Below are 15,929 nucleotides of genomic sequence, written 5' to 3' on the forward strand. Positions count from 1 at the left end.
TAATTTTCCCAGAACTACATAGTGCACCTTTAATATAAAGAAATAATAGAGGTACATTATAGCATATAAAGCAAGTCAATTTAACATTAAAACTGTACTGTGTAAATGAGATATATTTTAAGGTGAAGTTCAGTAATACAGTATGATGTAGTATGTACAGCAGGTGTGCCCAAAATGAGGTAAAGTTTTGGCAGCTAGATGTTTTTGAGAAATAAAAACTATTATTTTTAAACTATAACATCACTATTTATGCTTATTTATTTTCTGTAAGGTGAAAAAGCTCATGTAGGATCCCTAATTATTATTATCATTATAATGATATTGTAACTATAATGATAGCATAATTATAATGATATTCTAATTCAAATATTAATTGTAATTATAATTATAATTATAATTATTATTATTATTATTATTATTATTATTATTATTAAGGTAACTTGGAATTCTATGACCATTGCGCATCTTAACAATACAAGACAATACAACAGGTGTGGTATAGTACAGCAATATAACATAGTACAGTATATTGTATGTATAACCAGTGATGGAATGTAACTAAGTACATTTGCTCAACTACTGTTCTTTCATTTATTGGCAATCAGATAAAAAAGTCCAGACGTGTAATCAGTTGATCAATGGTATACAATATCTACACACACACTGTACAATAATACATAATATTAACACATAATAATATAATCGTAAGTAAATTACTTTTGAGACTAAGTTACATCTTATATCAGATACTTGAAGACTTTTACTCAAGTACTATTCATATGGGTGACATTAGCTTTTATCAAAGTCATATTTTAACACAATATTTTTACTTTCACTCAAGTCTGACTCTTTACAAACTGTATGTAACAGCAGTTTGGCATACAATATTTCATATAACATAATAATAAATACTCTGCATACACTCACACAAATACAAAAATTTGTATAAGCACAGTTTGAACTGTTTGGTTTTTTGTTAATGGAGCTTTTCAACGAAACGACGTGAAAGGGCATTAAGACAACATATGAAAGAGATACAAGAGAATATAAATGATGCATATAAATCAGATAAAACATAATAAAAATGGAAATATAAGAGTAAAAACATTCCAGTGGGGTAAGATACTTCAATAAAAAGCCACAAAAATACCACAACCTTTTTAGCAACAGATCATAAAGGTGTTTGTCCTTGTTTGTTCAGCTCTGATCATTCAATAAATCAGTTCTTTGACGTACAGGAGCTTTGGGTGTGTCCAGAGTGTTCAAAGATGAAAGCAGACACCGTCATATTTTTTGGCCAACATTGCGAACCACTTGCAGTGTGCCAAATGAAAAGAACCCACAGGGTTAATTATAGTCTTTTCAGGACAATAGCATGACGCTGGTACCTAGGAGTCTTCTTCTCCCACAAAATGCCAGTGTCTCATTCTGAGCCACACCTGACTGCATAGCTGTCACTGATGTGAGGACAGTGTTCTTATCATGTCATCAACCATTCAGGAGACATGTCATCTTGTGTAGTCACTGTGGTTACACAACACAACCACACCTGTCTTAGTTATTTGTGAAAGCACATTGCTAGATGATTGCTAGATATAATTTATGTGAGCCAGATCATGAAAGAATTAGATGTTTTCAACTGTTTTATTTATTCATTTATTTATTTATTTATTTATTGGGAGGTAAGTAACTAACTTATGGTTGCATCTGTATGTCATATTATGGAAGAGGCTAGCAGGTACAGAATATATATATTATTTTTTTTTTACAAAGTAATAGCATACTTAAAGGCGCACTATGTGGTTTGGGTGAAGATTCTTCAATGGGTGGAAAATATAGGTAGTACTACATTTACATTGTGCTGCCGACAAGAAACAATCTGTTTATTCTGATCAATAACGCATTTCTCTAACCCTTGTTTTTGTTTTCTGTTCCCACAAGCTGCAAGCTGTGTCACTCTCTACATTCTCTATAGCTTCCTCCTCCTCCTCTTCTCTCTCCTCCTTCTCTCTTCTCTCCTTCAACTTGTATCAGACTTTCTGTTAATGTAACTTGTAAACTGTGATTTGTTGCTGTTTTCTGTACACGCGACATCTATTGCATGTCTGTCCGTCCAGGAAGAGGGATCCCCCCTCTGTGGCTCTTCCTGAGGTTTCTTCCATCGTTTTTTTTTTACCCTGTTAAAAGGTTTTTTTTCCATCAACATGTGAAGTTTTTCCGCACTCGAACCAAGGGTCTAAGGACAGAGGATGTTGTTCACTGTACAGATTGTAAAGCCCATTGAGGCAATGTTATTGTGATTTTGGGCTCTATAAATAAAATTGATTTGATTTTGATTTGATTTGAAAGAACTCGGTTGACTGATTTTTTTTTTATGTCTTAACAAACTCAGTGAACAAACAACTCGTTATCATGACTTCATAAACTGTATAAACAAACTGACCTTAAAAGACAAAATAGCTTCATACTGTTTTGGTTTGTTTACATTTGGCAGACCCTACCACCTTTCTAGCTTCAAACAGTGTTCTGGGGACTTATTTTCCTGTGAGAACAACTTGTTTTGTCAGTTATGGAAAAAATAAACATTTCTGAGTTTGTTATTAACTCGTCAATATTGTAAATATTAAGAAGGTACCAATTACCACAACTACATAGCGCCCCTTTAAAGTCTTTAATTGTTTATAGGAACAAAATAGAGATAAATACATAATTTAACGTTGTTTTTTTTTCATAATTGCATTTACCTTAATGCATACGACCAAGTGCTTTTATTGACATTTTAACTACATTTCCAATAACCACCCGTTTCAATTAGTATGGAAACCCATGAGTCCAAACATCATGTATTCGCCTATTCGCGCTGCTGCTGCTACTCTTAAAGGAGACGCAACCCAAACAGGTCCAGACTCTGCCAAAGAAATATGAGGTTTGCTATAGCTTTAAGAAGTAAATAATGTTGAATGTATGTCCAATTTTATTAATCATACAACGTAACTTATTTATATGCTTGTTCACGAAATGCCTGCGTAGTGGTTGAACATTTACTCTTAACCGTGCAACCAAAACTTGGTCCCATTCGGGCCTTCTACGTAACGTTAACGTACGTTGCTCTTAAATTCTCTAGTTTATAACTAACTAATAACAAAAGTCTGCAAGGGTCATAACAGTTAAATAAGAGCGGCATGGATCCGGAGGAGGACGAGGTTTCAAATGCTCGTCTTTGCAGTAAGACAGCTGGGGACTCCACGGAGGCCGCTAACCCATCCCCGGACTCGCCTGACCCGACCAGCCGAACAAGAGGAAGAAAAAGGCGGATGAAAACCGCAGTGACCTCCGCGGACTCCGGTAACTCTCGGTCTAGTACCGACGGTCCTGTGCGTGTTTTGCGAGCCAGGGGAGCTGGAACTGGAACTGGATCTGGACCTGGCAGGACTAACGACTCCAAGAATGCTGCTGGCAAGAAAAAACCTACGAGTCTGAACCGTGGACGTGGGAGACCTGCAGGATCCAAAAATACACCCGTCATGCAGTAAGTGCGTGCCTGAGGGCACGTCAAATACTATTACAATAGGACAGATACATCACCTGCAAGAGGCTTGTTAGAAGCCCTTGTGACATTGCACTACAAGGAGGCTTGTGGCTGTATTTGACGGAAGTGTGTTATATCATTGGGGTTTCTTAAAGCTATAGGTTTACCAGACACTGAAACCAAAATAAAATGAGATGATTGCACGTGTTTTCCTGTCTGTGCTCTTGTTTTCCTGTTCTTGTTCACTGTCAAAGCGCATTGTGTAGTTTCCAAGGCATACTGGAGATTTACTTTGATTTTGCATCTCTACCCTCTCACACAGACCTGCGATAAAGAAGCCCACAGCCAAAAAAGGTAAAAAAAAAGAAAAAAAAGAAAAAGCAAAACAACACAGACTTCAGCAAATTTATCAATCAGTTTCATCCATGAGCAATAATTTACTTCCTATAATGTATTACATCAGTCTCTTCTATGTGGCCTGTCTGACTTCCTCAGCATCCAAACACGCTCTTGGATCAAAGCTTTCCAAATCTAGAAAGGGCAAAGGGCGACCATCTCGAGCGTCTCGCACCACACCAGCAGCAGCATGCAAGCCTGAAGCAGAGATGGAAGCTTCATCATGTGGTAAGATGAAGAACACCTACATTATTCTTCACTACATGGTTTACAATGGTCCAAATGGTCGTGACGTAAAGAAATACAAAATATCATAACAACGCATTCATTATTTATGTTTTTCAGGGGAGGAAACGGGTGTTTTAAAAGAAGGCAGCAACAAGTGAGTGGTGTACAGCAGACACAGCAGCAGAGAAAATGCTGGATATCTATTTGATTTGTTAGTATGAATTTTATTGCGGCCAGTATGATGTTGATGTCCATATTAGCGTTGCAGATCAAGATGCGGCTCTTGACGATGACCCTCCATTCAGAGATGACCCAAATGACCTCATCTATGAACCCGAGACAAAGACGTACGCCGAGCTCACTGTTCTTTCCAACATGAATGTTACGCTTTATGAAGACTGTCATCAGTATGAGTGTTAAAATATTTGTTTTAATATTAAATTATTATCTCTTAACCCCTTAGGGAAAAATCAAGGCGGCGTACAACGTTACAACAAAAGGAGGTCAAGAAAGAGGAGTCGGAGAAGGAGGAGGAAGAAGAAGAAGAAGAAGAAGAAAATGACATTAAAAAGGAAGAATCAGCTAAGGTTATTGTGCAAAATGAAGACGGAGTGGGGGAAAACACAGAGCAGCCCAAAAAGTAAGTTAAGTATGTTAAAGGAATGCACATTAGGACAGATGGCCGACCACATCACATCATCTTGCATCATGAAGCAAGTTAACAAAATGGATATGCTCCTTTTCTGCTTTTGGCAAAAAAGAGCATGCTTATTGTTTTGTCAGAACAAACTTATCCAAGGCCAGCATTCTCACACTTAAAAGCTATAAGATAAACTACAAGATAGTGTCGGATTGAGATGCACGATAACCGCTCCATGATCGTACTGTGGCCCTCTGAATCATAATTAAATTGAATCGTGCGGTGCCTAGAGATTTTCTAGCCCTCAACTGAACCCACAAGCAATTATGACAACAGTGCACATTACTTACTGATCATTCACGATGTTGAAATGTTGCCAGTCTGGCTCGTCTGACTCTCTGCTTTTATTTGCCATTATAAAATGGTTTGAACTATAATACCTAGAGATGAAGGTTCCTGGCTGTGATTGACAAGTGGTTGTTTGGGAAGAAGTGTTGTTCGAAGTTTTAAGTTGGTTTCAAATTCAAATCTGTTTCAGAAGAGGTAGACAACAAAGAGATGACAAAGCCCCTCGACTGCCGAAACGAAGGTAACAGTCTTTACCTTATTCACTGTAAATGACTATTTGGATCAAGTAGGATTATTACACAGGTTCCCTTTGTCATGTCTTCATAGGAAAAAGCCCCCAGTGCAGTACGTCCGCTGTGAAATGGAGGGCTGTGGTACTGTCTTGGCCCACCCACGCTACCTCCAGGTTTGCCATCCTGCCCACTGTAACCATGACAACCCCAAATACTTTCAAAGACGTGGTCTTGGTTTTGGCAATAGCAACAATATTAGCTCAACAATATACACCGGTCAAATTAAGAAACCAGTGATGGGTTTTGAATAACTGAAATGCATTCCTTGAACCAGCTCTCTCTCATTATTGCAGCACCATATAAAATACCAGCACTTGCTGAAGAAGAAGTATGTGTGTGATCACCCGTCGTGTGGGCGCTTGTTTCGTCTGCAGAAGCAGCTGTTGCGCCACGCTAAACACCACACAGGTGACGTTCATGAACAGGTGTTGACGTACACAGTGTTAAGATTGGCACAATGCCTTGTGTGTATTTGTGTTTTGTTTATGAAAGCAAGAAAGCGTTTTGTTTTGTTTCCATCTCTCAGATCAAAGGGACTACATCTGTGAGTATTGTGCTCGAGCCTTCAAGAGCTCCCATAACCTGGCCGTGCACAGGATGATTCACACAGGCGAGAAGCCAATACAGTGAGTAGGCACAACATTTTACAGAGTCGTGTCACAACGTCTCAAAGGCAAACTTGGGTACACAAAGTACACACTCGTGAGGGAATGGCTTGAATGCAGTATTAATTGAAAAAGGAAGGAAAGCATATTTTTTCAATTCAGACTTGTTTGGTTAGACTCAGGGTTTTCATTTGTATGAAGGAATCCAGCTCTGAGTAAACTTACTTCACTAAAAGTGAGTACATTTAAGTACACGCCACTCAAATACCAAAGTCAAAGTCAAATTTTTTTTTTATTTCGTCTCCCCAGGGAAATATGTCATGGGTATCGGGAAACTTCCTGCATCAATAACAACAGTAAAACATACAACATACCACATTCAACAAACAAAGGCATCCAGCCACCTATTTAAAAAAGAAAAGAAATAAAAAGAAATACACAAAACATTAGGGCTACTGTGCAAATTGCCATCCATGTGCCCATGCAAAAGAACTAACCAACATTCATCTTGTTCTGCTTTGCATGCATTACAACCACTTCTTCATGCTTACATAATCATCCATACATCCAGTCCATTCTGTATACATTTCTTTGTCCAGATACATCACTTCCCATGCGCTCAATCCTAAAAATATACATTCATTACTCCATTTCTATACCCACATACATTTAACCTTGAAAAGTTTATTACTCCCTAGTTTACAATCAGTCATATATAAATACTCCATTTCTCCATACAGCCAAACTTAAATACACTTCTGAGGTTCTTGTACTTCACATGAGTCTTTTTCATTTTAGTTGCTTCGTACTTTTGTTCCACTGCGTTTTAGATCGAATCTCTGTCCTACATACCTATTACATTTATCTGTCTGCTGTAGTTCACCAGATCTGCAGATAAAGCTAAAGTAAAAATTTGAACCACCCCCATCAGAATATAGATAAGATAGAATCAGTTTCACCTCTGTTGCAATATTGAAAAGCTTCACATAAATATATTAGTAATAATAATGGTCCAGTGGTATATGGTTTGATAATGCCTTTACTTTCCAAATGCATTTTGCTGATAACACTTCAGTTTCTTTCACATGCAGGACTTTTACACTGTTGTATTACTGCTTTTACCTAAGTAAAGTAGCTGAATTCTTCTTCCAGCACTCATTTGAAGTGAAATGAAACTGCTTAAAGGCAGTTCAGATTATAACCCACTCTTTGTCTCCACCATGTGGCAGGTGTGAGATTTGCGGCTTCACCTGCCGTCAGAAGGCATCCTTAAACTGGCACATGAAGAAGCACGATGCAGAAGCCTCCTACCAGTTCTCGTGCTCCATCTGTGGTAAAAAGTTTGAGAAAAAGGACTCAGTCGTTGCCCACAAGGCCAAGAGCCACCCTGAGGTGCTCATAGCTGAGGCCCTGGCATCTAATGGGGGCTCAGTGGTAAGCAGTCCCACCCCAATCTCAGAAACTGTCCCAGTGCTCACCCAGCCCGACCAGCCCTCAACCAGCCAGGAACGCCCGGAACGCCAGGAAGGAGCGGGTGGTATGCTCACCCCACTGCAGCAGGTGGTGCTCCCTCTCGCTCCACAGACACAGATTGACGTATCTCAAGGCCAGTTCCTTCAGCTTCCCACGCATCATGTAGTGCAGGTAGCACATCAGCAGCAAGCCCCCACTTTGCTGCACCTCACTGCCGCTTCTCCTGCTCACATTTCCAACACCAGCCACCCTCAACTCATCCAGCTCTCCGCCCTTCCTGCCAACACTGTCACATCCGTGCCCGCTGCAGACGCCCAGAGCACCCTCCTGACCCTCAGCTCCGTCACCACGCTGGCCTCCGCAGCCTCCCTGACTCCCCAGCAGGCTGTGCAGTGGGGCAGGGAGGCTCATGAGGATGCACAGCTGTCCGGGGAGGGCGAGCTGTGGGAGAGGGTGGTGGTAGGTGAGGGTCATCAGGATGTGGGGGGAATGATGTGGGAGGGGGATGTGGAGAGGAGGAAAGAAGAGGAGGGGATTGTTTGGGAGAGGGAAGGAGAGAGACAGATTCTGTTACAGTGCGCAGAGGTCCACGGAGATAGTTTAATGTAGATAGAAGAACAGGAACTTTATACTCTCAGTAAGCTGAAGAGAAAACAAATCAAAAGAAAGTTTCAATTTAATGAAGAAATAAAAGACTGAAGGACCTGTCAAAAGTTGATGAGCCGAGATTATAAATATTTCAAGAAATATATACTTAAGGAGTGTAACACATTAGTTATATGTAGAACGTAGCTACAGAGAGCTACTTTACATCAGGGAGTATGATTTATAGTACTATAGATTACATACACTTCTTATATCCCCTAACGATTTTTTTTTTACTCTTTGGTTTTGCCACATTTGTGTTTGTATATACAGTATGTGTGTATGTTTTTAGGTTTGTTCGATTAAAAAGACTGAAAAGGTGATTGCACATATCGTACAAGAAAGTAAAAAATGACATTAATGTCCTTGTGGTCGCCATGTTGTTGTTCAGGTGCATCTTTTCGCAAGGTGAATGGATGAGTGTCAACATAATTGGGTTAACTCAAGCTGTTTCTTCTGTAACTCAAAGGTGCAATGTGTAAGAATTTAACAAAAAAAAAAAAAACAACAGAATGTGAAGAACTAACAGTTTTGGTCAGTGGTGTCTGTGTACTATCTTGCAGAGATATCTACTGAAGAAAGCATGCAATTTTCATGCATCCAAAGCTCCACACCAACACTTCCCTGGTGCTCTGAGCTCACAGTCCGGACCACTGGCTGCACTGCTTACTGAGCTAAATAGCTAATGGCAGCTGTAATTAGCAACAGGTAGCCGTTACTCTGGTGATATGCTGCTCCCCATTTTGAGTATGAATTTGACAGATTCATATTCTGGCATATTCTTCTATATTGCACCTTTTAAAAGTTCTATGAAAAAATGCCCTGTGAGCAACAACTACAGCCAAATGAGGTAAAACGGTGTAAAAGAATCCTGAGACATGTTAAAAATGTATTTAATTTTTCATCTGGACCTTTACATGAAGATAAATCACAGACGAAATCTAACAAAGAGGCAAGCTCTATTCTTGATGAATATGAGACGATGGACCTTTGACCCCGCAGACATTTCGACTTGTGGTAGTAATAGCACAGTTGTTGCTTATAACATTAATGATGGCTCCATTCTGTTCAAGTGTCCCAGTTAGTCATGACAATGTGGGCACAAAACCAGGACCCCAAAGTCCTCCTATGACTTGTCAAAATGTCTTGTGAAAACAGTACCTTGGTTGATGTTGTCCAGGACGTCAGACGTGTGGTCTATTCCATCTGTTTGAATTAATGTTAAATACGTCTTCACAGTGCAGACTATGCAGGCAGCAGTATTATGATGGAATTAGTTTTTGTCAGCAATTTGCTTTTGACACAATCTTAGATGATGAAATATACCTCTGTACACTGCCACTACTACTGAGCACTCGTAATCTTAAAGCCGTAATTTATCAGGAAATGTACTCAGAATAACTATAATAAATGAAGTATGTTCTGAAGACTTTGTTTATTTGTGACTCATCCTGGAAACATAACAGAGCCGACACATACTAGCACACGTGACAGTCCTACCTCTGTTGTAACAAAGGACCACAAATTGTAATTTTACAGAGTACTGGTCAGGTGAGCTTTTATAAATACAGCCCAATATTACAATATTGCCTGAAAGGGCCTAGACCACTACTGAAGTGGATAAGGAAATAAAAAAGAAAACTTTTACAAGGGAAAAAACTGAAGCACAACAGAGGATGGAGGATAATTCAACAGAATACATTTACATTAATAATTTACAATATGGACAATTAGGCTCTATTATAAACACCTGTATACATATAATACTTAGGACACGACACATAAAAAGGGCACACAAGGATTAAATATTAGTCATAACATATGGCATGCTGACATTAAATACACATTTTTTTTCCAACATTCATAAATAATGATAGTCTGCAATTTCATAAATTATATATTTTACCACCACAGTTACTTGATTTTCACTGATACCAATCTATCTAATACCAATGGGTTAATATTGGTAGATTTATTGGCCCAGTTGATCATCACCCTAGATCTGTAATTTATAAAAGTGTAAAGAATATTAATCTATTAATACAAACCCAATGAAAATTGATGAAAACAGTTCTATTGAATAATTTGCTACCTGCGTTTCAAACAAGAATTTCTCTTGTATGATTTTATTCCAACTTTATTGTAAACAATGGACAACTAAGCCCTGTGTGTATTAAAACATATGTAGTTGAACAGCTCTCGTATTGTTTAGGGTAGTAAAATGGGGGATTGTGAATTTGTTCCAGTTTTATTAAAGGTGCACTATGTAGTTTTGGTGGAGAAATTTTAATCAGAAGCGAAAGAACCTTCATAATGTCTTACTTTGTTTACATGTGGCGGACCCTGCCACCTTCTCTAGCTTCAGACAGTGTTCTGGGGCCTTGTTTTCCTCTGAGAGCAGCTTGTGTCTTCACTTATGCAAAAAAAAGAAAAATCTGGGTTGGTATTATCATCTCATTGATACCGTTAACAGTAAAATTCTGACTTAATTTCCTCTCCAAAAACTACACAGTGTTCATTTAACATGTTGATTAAAAATAATGAGCAGTGCATCATAGACAACAAATCACACTTCATCTGAACATGTATCTGGCTCTGGTATCAGAAGGGGTTATTTTCTTGTCTTAGTATTTTATCCGTCAAAAACATTTTTAACCAAACTCCAGATTAGCGATAGTGTTTAAGAAAACCCTCCTCATATTGAGAGTGGTCATTATTTGCGGACGGATGGGTGGGCCACATATTATGGTGACGTTTTTGGGAGGAAAAAAAAAAAAAAAGGTCCTCCTGTGCGTCCCCCTAAAAACGCCCCTGTGGCTTGCGGAACCAATTAAATCCCCTCTCGTTGCGAGCGTGCCAACATGAGCACCGACACAAACACGCTGCTCTGACACTCGCCGTGAGGACCTCCGGTTCGCCTTCAACCCGCTGAAGTATCCTAAAAAAAGATTCCGCGTGTTAAAGCGTCGTTTCGGTGCCGACATTGACGACGTTGTGGGGGGGGGGGGACGTGTTTCTCTGCTCGGGTCCATCAGGCTCGCCGCTGATCCACCTATAGGAACAGGGCTGGAGTGCAAATGGCAGAGCAGGAGGAGCAGCAGATAACCGTGCCGGACGCGCCGGTGCCTGGCCCGTCGCAGACCGGGAGAGCGGTGGCTCTTGCTCGGCTCCTGCACCATGAGTGTACCCGTCTGCTCCAGTTATACGTGAGTTATCAGTCCACACACTCGTTAGCTCTCTGTGGTGAGGGACACTCACTCCCGGTCCCGTTACTCGAGGCTTGTTTCAACACGAGCATGTTGCTGTAGTGAGGCAGCTAGCTACCTGTCGCATTTGAATCATGTGTTTGACTGTATGGACATTAACTTTGAGCCCAGTAACGCACTGGTGTTGTGAGAGGGATGCTGTGGTGCAGAGTGTAATCACACTAAAAGATCCCCCCCTCTTCCTCCCCTCCATTTCCCCCTGGACTGTCTAATGGATAGAGTGTATTGGATTTTTTTTCTTCCCCCTGCTGTCCTGCATGCTTCTGTGGCTCATCTTCCTTTGAGAACACCTTTTACTTGATCAATGTAATCAATAAGGCTGTCACTTAGTGTTACATTTGTGATTGATCCAAAACAGAAATAAAGGCTCAACTGCAAGGCCAGGGCCAGCATCTATCTGCTTGCTTCTGTGCTCAGCCTAAAAGGGAAATAAATCTCTTTTCCTGGCCCTTACAGAAAGAGAGGGAGACCTTCCTGTCGGACCACGCCCCAGACGGCCAGCGCATCGTGTCCCTGTCCCCCGACTCGGAGGAGCCGAGCGTGGAGCAGCAGGTGCAGCTGCTGCATGCAGCTCTGCGGCAGTGCCTGGGGCTGCTCCACTGTGTCACTGTGAAGGAAGAGGAGGAATGGGGCGAGCTGGAGGGCGACTACGAGACCATGAGGAAGAATGTCCGGGTCCGGCTGGAGCACTTGCTCTACAGCACTAAAGATCTAGGGGAGACGGAGGACACCACCCTGGAAGTCACCCCAGACCACAAGTGTAATGAGGTACAGTGTCTGTCATCTTAGTCTTCTATTTACATATCGCCCATCCTCCCAGGTGATTTATCACACATACATAAAACAAAGCAACAGATAAAACATGCATCTTCTGATCAGTAACACATAAAAAACCAATCTACTTTTTTATACTTTCAAGGGACATATTTTGTGACAACTTTTGGATAAAGTTGTCACTGAATAGCACACACACAAAAAAAAACTGCTACAAACCCCGAGTCTATCCCGATAAAGACCATCTTTTTCTTGCTTTCTTCGAGTAGCTGACTTATTTACACATGTCCCACGCGAACAGCCAACTCAGTCTTTCTGTATTTATTTGTAGTTGTGTTTTATTCACCTGACTAATATAAGTCCAGTGTTAACTTTCCTCATTGCTCAGTTTTGGTCTCCACCACTTCCTGAGAAAAAAGTTTGGTTTCTTTAGCTGCTATAGTTCTATACTTCATTATAACACAATGCCTACGTTTACTGTAAAGGTCTTACTCATAGTGACAAATTGACAAAAATAATCTCTGAAGTTCGTCTCGGCTGTAAGGAGCTTTTTATCATCTTTTAGCTCATTGTTTTGGTTTGCAGGCCTTTTATGGTTGAATGTTATGGCACTCTTAGTGTAGCCTGCAGCAGGAAGCTGTTTTCATTGAGGAATGTACACTACACTACAATGTACACTACCTGCTCGGCACCAAACGGCACACAGACAAGGTTAGATACTAGCTGGTGAACAAGGAGTATTTAGCAGCTAAAGAGACCAATGTTTCTTCTCAGAAAGAGGTGGTGGAGACCAAAACTGAGCTGAAACGAAAGTTAACATTGGACTTACATTAGTCAGGTGACTGTAATAAATGCTAATGTGTCTCTGTACCTGCTGGACATGTAAATGAGAAACTGTTTGAATTTAATTTCAACACATTTTAAGTCCTGCGTCAAGTCTTCTTCCACTTCTTTTTCTTGCGTTGAACATCCCTCTTTTAAAGTTTTAAAGTAGATTAATGAAACTGGACCGAAAGTTAAAGTGTGAACACAACCTAACCAATGTTTTAAATAAGCCTCCACTTAACATCTTGTCTTATTCTTTTGAACTGTATTAGCACTGTGGATATTAACTTCCTCTCTTCTGTTAAGGAAACCGATAGCGCTGGCGGCGGTTTTGGGCTCAAAATGTGGACCTATCGAGTGCTGCAGGAGCTAGTCCATTGGGCTAACCACGCAGCGCAGACCCTTCATGTCCTCCACAAAGAGAGGGAAGGAACGGAAGAGATCTGACTCTTTTCACTTCAATCCCCCAAAATATCTATGAATGAACTCACTCGACACTAACAGCCAGCTTTACCGTTCGTGTATTCCAAATAAAGTATTGAGTGGTGAGGAACATACTCTTTGTACACTAGAGGTTACGAAATATTCTGCTTAACTAAAATCACAGCTAAGCTCCTTTAACAAAGCCCAGTAGACAGCTTTTCCCAGACGTTGGTATTTCCACACCAAGTGCTAAAATGACCTTTAGTTTGCCACAGTTCCCATTTCCTTTGACAGAAAAGTTTGCAGATTTTCAACTTTATAGAGGTTGGTTTGCTTTGTGAAGTGGCAGAGTTAGTCTGTTTGAGAATGTGTTCTTGTTTTGTATACTGTGTGATATTTATTTTTATTTAAGTGGATTTACCTTTTGTTTACTAATTATCTGCTGTTCATAACACTCCAAAAATCTACTAACTGCTAGAATGTAGCCAAAAAAAACATGACTGATAAACTGTGACTGACGTGCAGCTGAATCTGTAGCCATTAGCTATTTTAATAGCTCACTTTGCTTTTAATGTACCACCTTATAAACATATGTAATCGAAGTAATTCCTAATCAAATTCCACATTCTTCATGCATAGACTGAATGCTCATGTTGTTTATGGTTTGGCACAATCTGTGATGATCGAGTGTTACGTTTGCTGCTCCGGTCACCAAGTTTTCTCCTGATGTTATACTTGAATGTGCTGCTACACTGTTCACAAGTTCGACGTGAAAAGTGGTTCTCAAATCCGTTTCTGTCAAACCTTCCTCTGGAAGCATGAAGAATGTTTGAGAGCCGCTTTAGTAGACTCACAGTTTACAGTAGGATTGTCGTGTCTGTAGCCAAATGATCAAACACTCTGCACCACATCCACGTCACTGTAGTGTTAAATGCTCAAAGCGGCAAAGACTGTCAGTGTAATTGAGCTGTGACTTCCAGACTTATTGTTATAGTGAATTTCTTAATGCAGTGCTTTTCTTTTATCTCTTTGGTGAATAACTGGATGTGCATTAAAGATTAAAAGCGAGTATTAACCCACATTTTGTACACCAGAGCTTTACTCTGTACAGATGACAATGTTACATACAAACTCTTTTTTTTTTTTTTTTTACTTTAAAGGGGCACTATATAGTTTTAGAGAGGAAATTCAGAAACTCAGAAAGGTAATGTATACAATATTGATAAAGAAATAATACTAACTCAGAAAGTAAAGTAACACAATATGAAATTGTGTTGTCAACTCAGGTCAGTTTGTTTATTCAGTTGTTGAAATTAAGACAGTCTGTTTTATGTAGTTCTAGAATGAAAATCACTTCTGATTACAATGTATTCCCCAAAATTACGTAGTGCACCTTCAGTGACTTAGTAACACATTATTTTAGATTTCCCCAGTGTCCTTGGGATTTCCCTTCACCTTTCCTGAAAAGAGCAACATTCTTTTATTTAAAATAATAATAATAACAATAAAAATAAATAATAATAAAGAAAAATAGAGACAATTGGTCCATTTCCAACCAGGTAATTCCATGGCGGAGCCCCAAGAGTCTGTTAGTCAATGCACAGCAGGTAAGAATAACAGGCAAACATTCTGATAATAAATGACCAATAAATTGACATTTTCATGGGTTAAATTTGAGCAGTTCTCTCAAGTTATTTCCCCTATAATTAGAACCGATTTGGATAATCCTTTCCAGTGAGCAGCCAAGGACATTAATAGAAAAGTACAAATCATTTTCTGACATTGAAGCTCCTTGTATATGGAAAAGAATTTAGGTGGTCACCCTTCACCTGGTCCCAAACTGGGCCTGTACATTTGATAAAGGTGACAAAATATAGAAATAACCATAAAAAATCAAGTAATTGCACAAAATGATTACTTGTTTTACATTTAATCAATTAAATCCTTTTGTTTGCCAGACGTCCTCCTCAGACAAATAAATATATGTTATCATGCATAGTGATTTGCTTATCATAATAATAATAATAATACATTTTATTTAAAAGCGCTTTTCTAAATACTCAAAGACACCGTACAGAAAATGAACATCAAATCAGCACAACAATAGAAAAGAGTTAATCATGGCAGTCAGTTAGACTCAACTCTTTATTAGACTTCTCTGTATATTTGAGACAGATCATGATGCACCAATCACAATATATATATATATATATATATATATATATATATATATATACATATATAAACAAACATTATTCTTAACCATGTTTCATAGAAAAGTGAAAGGTAACTCAGTGAATTTACACACGTGATGTGAGGGAGCAACTAGGTAGGTTTCTGATGAAGACATTGAACAAAAACATAAGATTACAAATGCATTATGCAAGAATTGGCTGCCTGTTTATGGTCACTCCAAGACAAAAGAGCAGCGAACTTTTCACAGGACTAACTGCTAGATTCTGGTAACTGTAGCAGCCATTAGCC

The 15,929-nt window shown here is 39.4% G+C and overlaps 1 protein-coding gene across 2 annotated transcripts; it reads left to right on the forward strand.

Annotated features, from left to right (window-relative positions):
- Window positions 1-2,632: 2,632 nt before the first annotated feature.
- Window positions 2,633-9,584, forward strand: LOC115589707 (E3 ubiquitin-protein ligase ZFP91-like). 2 transcript variants are annotated; one of them, XM_030430800.1, is made up of 12 exons: window positions 2,633-2,926; window positions 3,227-3,529; window positions 3,852-3,883; window positions 4,025-4,153; window positions 4,271-4,307; window positions 4,414-4,500; window positions 4,617-4,793; window positions 5,332-5,382; window positions 5,469-5,547; window positions 5,728-5,842; window positions 5,961-6,060; window positions 7,269-9,584. In XM_030430800.1, the coding sequence occupies exons 1-12, from the start codon at window positions 2,922-2,924 to the stop codon at window positions 8,119-8,121; spliced, it is 1,968 nt and encodes a 655-aa protein (XP_030286660.1). In that variant the 5' UTR covers window positions 2,633-2,921; the 3' UTR covers window positions 8,122-9,584. The 2 variants fall into 2 exon arrangements, with proteins under 2 accessions (XP_030286660.1, XP_030286659.1); XM_030430799.1 differs by having other exon boundaries at window positions 2,633-3,529.
- The last annotated feature ends 6,345 nt before the right edge of the window (window positions 9,585-15,929 follow it).

Source organism: Sparus aurata, chromosome 10 (assembly GCF_900880675.1).
Source record: "Sparus aurata chromosome 10, fSpaAur1.1, whole genome shotgun sequence".
NCBI classification, from domain to species: Eukaryota; Metazoa; Chordata; class Actinopteri; order Spariformes; family Sparidae; genus Sparus; species Sparus aurata.

Bases quoted from the DNA above. Each gene is read 5' to 3' on its own strand.
- LOC115589707 (XM_030430799.1), top strand. From the start codon at position 3,183: ATGGATCCGGAGGAGGACGAGGTTTCAAATGCTCGTCTTTGCAGTAAG. The intron at 3,884-4,024 runs GTAAAAAAAAAG...TGACTTCCTCAG, and splicing joins GAAGCCCACAGCCAAAAAAG to CATCCAAACACGCTCTTGGA. The intron at 4,501-4,616 runs GTACGCCGAGCT...TTAACCCCTTAG, and splicing joins TATGAACCCGAGACAAAGAC to GGAAAAATCAAGGCGGCGTA.